At 44.8% G+C, this 9,141-nt stretch overlaps 1 protein-coding gene across 1 annotated transcript; it reads left to right on the top strand.

Annotated features, from left to right (window-relative positions):
- Positions 1 to 200: 200 nt before the first annotated feature.
- Positions 201 to 7,503, top strand: LOC137307496 (phosphoenolpyruvate carboxykinase, cytosolic [GTP]-like). The gene is made up of 9 exons (XM_067976837.1): positions 201 to 316; positions 817 to 1,070; positions 1,996 to 2,177; positions 2,916 to 3,119; positions 3,272 to 3,459; positions 3,924 to 4,086; positions 4,216 to 4,572; positions 4,773 to 4,868; positions 5,790 to 7,503. Exons 2-9 carry the CDS (start codon positions 847 to 849, stop codon positions 6,242 to 6,244), a joined length of 1,869 nt encoding a protein of 622 aa, XP_067832938.1. The 5' UTR covers positions 201 to 316; positions 817 to 846; the 3' UTR covers positions 6,245 to 7,503.
- Positions 7,504 to 9,141: the final 1,638 nt, after the last annotated feature.

The raw sequence follows: 9,141 nt of genomic DNA, 5'->3' as shown, positions 1-9,141 counted from the left end.
GGCCCTTGCACATTTTCAAAGCTATTGATCGCTGATTGTTGGAATAGATATTAAGAGTACAGATTGCTGTCACTGAATTACGTATTAACTGCGTTCTCAAGGAGGTGTGTTTACTATCAATGACGAACATGACAAGCCCCCTTATTCCAAAGTGATGGGAGGTACTCTAATTCTGTACTTAAAGACTCAGGCAGCATAGAGAGAGCTCATCAGACACCTGAAGAACTTCAGAATTCAGGTTACTCGAAAGAAGAATAAGAAGCTAGAAATCGAACCGGCCGACTGAAACTGCTCTGAGACAGACCCAGCAAGCAGAGTAAGTGAACACACTGCGATGCAGCTTACTGTTGAGTGTTTGTGTGAACAGACAGTTTTGAGGAACAAGAGGGGCATTTTGCTATTTTGACCCAAGTGTATTTTTATTGCCATTTACTTTATCATATTACTGGGAATTGTTTATTACTTCCATTTTTATTCTGCCTCGCTTTCTCACTCTCTGTCTCTCGCACTGCCTCTAGATTTCTTTTGCTCAGAACAATATGTAGCTTCAAGACAAACAGCAGCAATCATCTCGCCTTCAATACAAATTTCACCAGATTATAATTTTTTATTATTGTCCAGTTTTTATCCTGAAAAATTATTCCAACAATCCATGCATTCTGCAAATGTAAATTTAGGACAACAGCCTGCATGAGAAAACAGGGTATAATAATTCTTTCATTTTCTTCGTTTCTGTTCATATGAACAGTTTGGCATAATCAAGATACTAAGCTCGTTCCGACCACTCTCGGCAGTGATGTCATTGTTATTTTGCAGGTTTTTGCTGGTCCATTTCTCGGAGAAGACATGGCTCCCCAGCTCCAGTCTCAGCCCCCGCTGCCTCTGAAAGTGGTCCAGGGGGATCTGAAAACTTTGAGCTCTGCAGTGAGAGACTTTGTTGAAGAAAGTGCAAAGCTGTGCCAGCCGGACAGCATCCACATCTGTGATGGGAGCGAAGAAGAGAACAGGCAGATTCTGTCCCTGATGGAGGAGCAGGGGATGATCAAACGCTTACGCAAGTATCAGAACTGGTGAGCAGCTTTTTTCTCTTCCAACCGATGTTTTTTGATGAAATTTTATTGAGCTTGTCAATTTTAGGCCCACCATTTTTAACCTTTGTCATCCAGCACCACCAACAAGCACTCCCAGGCCGGGTATAAGAGGGTTACATGCAGAGCAAAGCTCCCTCTACACTGTCCCACCAACGTGCCTCAGCCCCAACCTCAGGAGGACTCTTGCTGCTACACCAATTTGGCATTTCTATTCATAGCACCAGCTGTTGGTGAGGTTGCCAGTTCAGTGCCAATGTGCGGCAGATTTGCTGCCCACATGTTCACATTCTTGTGCCCTTCATGCCCCAGAGGTGAATGGACAGAGATCCAATGCCCTTCACCAGCTGGTAAAGGGAGTGATTTCCTGTGGCTGTGAAATGACTTAAAGGAAAACACAAGTAAATTATTTGTAGGACAACAGTTGCAGGAGTGAATAGTGGTGAAAGAAGCTAATTACATAAAAGGATGAGGGTTCATTGCTTGATTTAGATTCTTAAGTAATGAACACTCAATGATACCAATCAAAAAACAAGCTTCACTGTACTCAGGACAAGAGTGCAGTAAACCTTCAGCTCGCCACACTCACCAACATTCGCAACAGGAGAAGATAGAACACACACAGCACAAAGTCCACTCCCCCCACCTCCCACAGTGCCTCACCTCACACACATGCATTACATTCAATCCCAAAACAGGGGTTTTATAGAAATATCACCGTCCTGTACAGGGATTTCAGATCATGGACAGATTGGCCAAATGTAATAGCTGGGCTCAGCCCCAGGTCTCCGCCCTCAATCCCGAATCACCACACATTGCAGTGATGTGTTATTGAGGTTCTACTTGTGATGAGGATTCACTCGCCTTAATCACCATAACTGAATCTGACAAACTTTGCCACTTCCAGCTGGTTGGCTCGCACGGACCCCAGGGATGTTGCTCGAGTGGAGAGTAAAACCGTGATCGTGACCCCTGAACAGAGGGATACCATTCCCATACCAAAGAACGGAGTCAGCCAGCTCGGGCGCTGGCTGTCGGAGAAGGAATTTGAAAAGGCTTACAATGCACGCTTCCCAGAGTGTATGAAAGGTATAGACACTAATTGAAACAGGGAGATTTCTGGGCTATTCTTTCTGGATATTGATTTGTGAGTTATTGCTCAACAAACGTGCAGTGATTATATCACGGTTATTGACTCTTCAGTCTGGACCTTATCATGCTTCATTTACACAAAGTGCTCAGTCCACCTGCTTCCCTTACAACCCCAGGATACCTGACACAGTTCCCAGTCTATTTTGGACGATCCAGGATCTCTGGTGCTGGCTGTGACAGCTTCCAACTACCAACATTGCAGACAAACTTCCCGACTGCACTGTTCTGCTGCCCAAACTACAGCACCGCAGTTAAGATGTTTGCCTGTTCCAGGGGGCGTCAGTAGCTGGCAGGATGATGTGAGACACAGATGGTGGCAAATGACAATCAAAAGTGCAACCAAAATTGAAAGAAACCCCCTCCCCCCACCCACTGTGTTCACTACAGTTTGAACAAATAACAGATACAAGGGAGTTTGGGGTTTGGATAACAGATAGAAACTCCCTGAGCTCCACTCTTGTGGTTTATGACCATGTCTGAATCCGTTGATGAGATTTTTGACTTGCCATTACTCACGATGCCTCTTGTTCCGTCTGTAGTTCTGTAAATGCCGTAGTAGACAGCAGGAAATGTAGCCAAACCTGAGCTTAACCTTGGGTTCATAAGAATTTAAACATCAGTCACATTCTAGCCCAGAACAATTTCATGATTAAGTTTCTTCCTTTAAATCCCTAGGCCGTACAATGTACCTGATTCCATTCAGCATGGGACCTGTGGGGTCACCTCTGTCCAAGATTGGGATCCAGCTGACGGATTCACCTTACGTTGTGGCTAGCATGAGGATCATGACTCGCATGGGATCAGCTGTCCTGGAGACCCTGGGCAATGGCCAGTTTGTGAAATGCCTTCATTCAGTCGGATGCCCTTTGCCACTAAAGAGTGAGTTTGGATCCTGCCACTTTGGATCAGTTATTGCTCTCTGGGTGCGGGGTCGGAGGGGAGGGGGGGGTGAAGAGGGGAAGGGGGTCCTACATTTTGATCAAACAGCTTTATATTGAACCTTTGGGTGACAATCCATCTCTTGTATTTAGAGCCACTGGTCAATAACTGGGCCTGTAACCCTGAGCTGACACTGGTCGCCCACATACCTCAGCGCAGGGAGATTATTTCATTCGGGAGCGGTTACGGAGGTAACTCACTGCTGGGGAAGAAGTGCTTCGCTCTGCGGATCGCCTCCAGGATTGCTGAAGAAGAGGGCTGGCTGGCCGAGCATATGCTGGTAAGAAGACAGGATTTACTCTTTGCTGGAGCAGCGATTAAAGTGGATATTCAGCAGCTGTAGTTTATCAGTAATATACCTCTGACATGTGAAAGAAACAAACTTCTGAAGTATAAACCCTGCTTATCACACTGAGACTGTAGGCAATGAGTGATGTTACTCAGTCTCACACTGACTGACAATGAGCTTAATAATGTCTGAAATTTAGGTTAGATTACACTAATTGTCCTTATTTTACTGCTATAATTTCAAAGCACTGAATCATTTGGGATCGGGTGTGCAGCATGGGAGATATGACGGAGCAGGAATATTTAATGGTGACACATTGCTCAGTCTGTGTCAGTATGAACACGCACACTGACTGTCCCATGCTACATTTCTTTAGTCAGGTTGCACAGGACGCTGTAGCCCAGGGTGAGTGCACAGGAATCAGCTGCTCATCAGCCTCTCCTCTCCCTCCACAGATCCTGGGAGTAACCAATCCCAAAGGCCAGAAGAAGTACATTGCTGCTGCTTTCCCCAGCGCTTGTGGCAAAACAAATATGGCCATGATGAATCCGACATTACCTGGCTGGAAAGTTGAGTGTGTGGGAGATGACATCGCCTGGATGAAATTCGATGAACAAGGTTTGTTGGTCTTGACATCGCTCTATAGTTTAAGGCCGATGTGAAATAATTAGATGGGAAAGTATCCGTTTGGGTTGAACACTCGTCCGATGAGTTTATTAATAAGTATCATACCGTCCCTTCCCACAGGGAACCTGAGAGCAATCAACCCAGAAAATGGCTTCTTTGGCGTAGCTCCTGGAACGTCCGTAAAAACAAACCCAAATGCAATGAAAACCATCAGCACCAACACCATTTTCACCAATGTGGCAGAGACCAGTGACGGGGGTGTTTACTGGGAAGGAATCAATGAAACCCTGCCTCCCGACGTCACAGTGACTTCATGGAAAAACAAACAGTGGATGCCGGAGGATGGGGAACCGTGTTCTCATCCAAACTCCAGGTTCTGCACTCCCGCCAGACAGTGTCCGATCATTGACCCGGACTGGGAGTCTCCTGAAGGGGTTCCCATTGAAGGAATTATCTTTGGAGGACGGAGGCCAAAAGGTACAATAGTTTAATCAATAGACCAACATAAATAAACATTAGACACAGAGCCTGGCAGCTGCGCTATTATTGTACAGGAACTCTCACAGTAGGTAAAAGGCTGAAAGTGGGACAGCTTTGTGCAATAGAATTGAAAAATACAAATAAACAGCGCAGTCCGTAGCAGACCATTATTTCAAAGACTTTCTGTTACGTTCCAGGTGTCCCTCTGGTGTATGAAGCGTTGAACTGGCAGCACGGAGTTTTCATCGGATCAGCCATGAGATCAGAGGCTACAGCTGCAGCAGAACACAAAGGTACGAGAGTAACACTGGGACACAGAGTACAGTAACACTGGGACACAGAGTACAGTAACACTGGGACACAGAGTACAGTAACACTGGGACACAGAGCACAGTAACACTGGGACACAGAGTACAGTAACACTGGGACACAGAGTACAGTAACACTGGGACACAGTGTACAGTAACACTGGGACACAGAGTACAGTAACACTGGGACACAGAGTACAGTAACACTGGACACAGAGTACAGTAACACTGGGGCGCAGAGTACAGTAACACTGGACACAGGGTACAGTAACACTGGGACACAGGGTACAGTAACACTGGGACACAGAGTACAGTAACACTGGATACAGGGTACAGTAACACTGGGACACAGAGTACAGCTGTAACACTGGAAAATGGAGTGCAATGCTAACAGTGAGACACAGAGCACAGTAACACTGGGAAACAGAGTATAGCAACACTGGGACACAGAGTACAGTAGTAACAGTGGGACACAGACTACAGCAGTAACACTGGGAAAAATAGAACAGCAACACTGGGACACAGAGTACAGTGGTAACAGTGGGACACAGAGTACAGTAGCATTGGGACACAGAGTACAGTAACACTGGACACAGAGCATAGCAGTAACACTGGAAAATGGAGTGCAGTGCTAACACTGGGACACAGAGTACAGTGATAACACTGGGATACAGAGAACAGCAACACTGGGACACAGAGTACAGTAGCACTGGTACACAGAGTACAGTAGTAACAGTGGAACACAGAGTACAGTAACAGTGGGACACAGAGAACGGCAGTACCAGTGGGACACAGAGTACAGCAGTAACAGTGAGACTCAGAGTAAATCATAGTTCTGTTAACTCGGATAATTCCCGTGTCACCCTTGGCACCAGTTCTTCACTGTTCCTTTTGTCTGTTTCTCAGGGAAGGTCATTATGCACGACCCTTTCGCCATGAGGCCTTTCTTCGGGTACAACTTTGGCAAGTACCTATCGCACTGGCTCAGCATGGAGCACAGGGCCGGCTCAAAACTACCCAAGATCTTCCATGTCAACTGGTTCCGCAAGGACAAGCAGAACAACTACCTGTGGCCGGGCTTTGGGGAGAACTCCCGGGTCCTGGAGTGGATGTTCCGGAGAATCGAGGGAGAGGAGTGCGCCAAGCTGTCTCCTTTGGGGTTCATTCCCGCAGACGGAGCCCTGAACCTCAAGGGTCTGAGTAATGTCAACATGGACGAGCTCTTCAGCATTGAGAAAGAGTTCTGGGAAGAGGAAATAGAAGAGATCAGAAAATATTTCGAAGAACAAGTCAACAACGACCTTCCCAGTGACGTGGCCAATCAGCTGCTGCAGTTAGAACAAAGAATAAGTTGGTTGTAACCAGAGACAAATGATAGGAAGTAAGGAATGAGCCATGGTTATTTAATATAAAATGGCCCACGAGCGGCAGTTTGGGAGTTCAGCACTGTTTATTGATACTGTGAGTTAGATTGAACACTGAATGCATTTAGGAATGCTAGAGACTCTGTTGTTGTCATTGGAACTGAAAGTACATTTACTGTAACCTGTTTTACTTCATAACAATGGACTCAGGTGGAATAGAAAATACCCCCTTCAAACAGGGTATTTACGGTCATATTGAGGAGCAAGGAGTCCAGTGAGTTGTGCATCACAATACTGCAGCCAGCATCTATTAGCAAGGTCTTTGACTGCACAGTCCAGCTATGGAAATCCATTGTTAGGAATATATCACAATGCTACCTGTGGCCTGAGGCTGTGAGGGAAATGAGGCTTTACCCACTCTTAGTTTGTGAGCATTCAAGTCTGAAGGGATGAGGGGTTTAGATTTGGACCTAGCTCCACGCCTTGTGCAGCTTTTGCTGCAAAAAAAAGACCTCTTGTAACCTAGGGGCAACTCCTGAATTTTTGGAGCATTATGATTTTGATAGCTTTGTAATCGTGACTGTCGATAGCACACCTGGGCCAACTTGGATCACCAAGTGGGATCCTGGTTTAAGTTGGAAAAGCATAGTTGTTGCAATGGAGAAGGTTGCTTTGCTCACACCTATCCACCACAGGTGTTCTGATTCCCTGCAAACATTAACACATAATGCCCATTTTTAGTTGTGTTTTGAGATTTAGCAGGGCTGTACGGTTTTAACAGGCCTTTCAGATCCCAGGGACAGCCTGATCTGAACATGTATTAGTGCCACTACTGCAGCTTCCAGGAAAGGTGTGCAGTGCGGTGAACACCATGCAGCAACATTGGTGTTTACAGTATTAAGTAGAGAACTGTTAGCTTTAGTTTTTTTTATTAGGTCTGATAAAGTTATTAATTTGTAGAGAAGGTGCAGTCCGCTCCACAGCGATATTAATGCACCATCCAATCGTCTGTGCCTTCCCCGGGTATAAAACACGGTCCAACGTCAGGCGAGACACGCATTGGGGGTTGACAATGAAGCAAGAAAAACTCAAAATCACTTACTGAAGCAAAGGAGTGTTAATCTTTTCAAATTGTAAATTACTTTTCTACAATGAACTTTGAGTATATGTGTGTTATAATTCCGTATGTTTCAACTGGAAAAGTTATTGTTTATACACAATGTTTTTTTTAATAAATTGTTTTTCTTTGTTCTCAACATTTCGAATTTTATTTAACCACATCAGTGTGAGAGACTTTTTTGTCATAAGAACATAAGAAATAGGAGCAGCAGAAGGCCATATGCCCCCTCAAGCCTGCTCCGCCATTCAATCAGATCAAAGCTGATCTTCAACCTCAACTCCACTTTCCTGCCCGATCCCCATATCCCTTGATTCCCCTAGAGTCCAAAAATCTATCTATCTCAGCCTTGAATATATTTAATGACTCAGCATCCACAGCCCTCTGGGGTAGAGAATTCCAAAGATTCATAACCCTCTGAGTGAAGATATTCCTCCTCATCTCAGTCTTAAATGGCTGACCCCTTATCCTGCAACTATACCCTCTAGTTCTAAAACATAGCCCTCTTTTCCAACCCTTTTCGAGCTTCCCACATCAGCCTGAAAGTTGTTCCTTGGGGTTTCTGTCTTAAAAGTTTTTGAATATCTGTCCCTGTGCGTTTTTTTGTTTAAGTGGAGGCTGATGACAAAACTCATAAGTAAAGGTATTGTAATGTGATTTCCTTAACCACTTCAGTTCGGAGTTCAGCTGAGACGGTGTCCATTCACCTGAGTTCCAAACCTTCCAACACAGAGTGATGGAATGAAAGTCTCAGCTGATCTCAGCTAGGGCAGCAGTAGTGGGGCTACAATTGGTCACAGTGTCCCCTGGGTTAAGGAAGGGACGATCATCCAGGGTTTCTGCTCCTGATCACCATTCAGCCCATCAAGACTGCTCCTTCCACACACCATGTACACTCAATCTACCATGGACTCTACACCACCCAATTAATTTCCATCGTCATGCCATGTAAAATCTCTATTATAGACTCTGCTTACCTCTTTTAATTCCCATGTATAATTTACCTTATCATGGATGCTACCCGTCCATTTAATCTCCTGAGGGAAAGTTCTGTATAAATGCTGTGTGATCGAGCAAAGCTCCAGACTATTCATCCATCCTTTCAGCCCTGAGGATGTAGATTAACAGAAGACGAATGGTTCACCATTGGCAGCCACATATTAGCATTTCCATTCCAGAAATATTGCTCATTCTACTTGACATATCCATTAGTTTGTCACGTGGTGGAAATAAATATCTGCAAAGTGCAGACCTATCTGATGATACACTACAACAACAACTTGCATTTCTATAGCACCATTAATGTAGAAAGATGTCCCAAGGTGCTTCACAGAGATGTAATCAGATAAAAATGGATGCCAAGCCAAAAAGGGACTTCAATGTATAGTAAAATCAACCGGAGTATAAAACTTGTGTCCAACCCAAACTTACCTGTTTCCCATCAAACCCAGTATCCCAGATGTCCTTTTTTCCAGATACGGGTACGGTGCGTTAGTGATTATGTTACTGAACTAGTAATTCAGGGGCCTGGACTAATAATCCAGAGAATGTGAATGCAAATCCCACCTTGGCAGTTTGAGAATTTTAATTTTGTTTTAAAAATCTGGAAATAAAAAGCTGGTCTCAGTAAAAGTATCATGAGGCTGTCAGATTGTCGTAAAAACAACTGGTTCACTAATGTCCTTCAGGGAAGGAAACCTGCCGTCCTTACCCGGTCTGGTCTATATGTGACTCCAGTTTCACACTAAGAAATATCCCATCCTGCAAAGCTTCAGAC

This window comes from Heptranchias perlo, unplaced genomic scaffold (assembly GCF_035084215.1).
Source record: "Heptranchias perlo isolate sHepPer1 unplaced genomic scaffold, sHepPer1.hap1 HAP1_SCAFFOLD_1015, whole genome shotgun sequence".
Taxonomy (NCBI): Eukaryota; Metazoa; Chordata; class Chondrichthyes; order Hexanchiformes; family Hexanchidae; genus Heptranchias; species Heptranchias perlo.
Note: the sequence above shows the minus strand (reverse complement) of the source record. Positions and strands in the feature narration are given on the sequence as shown.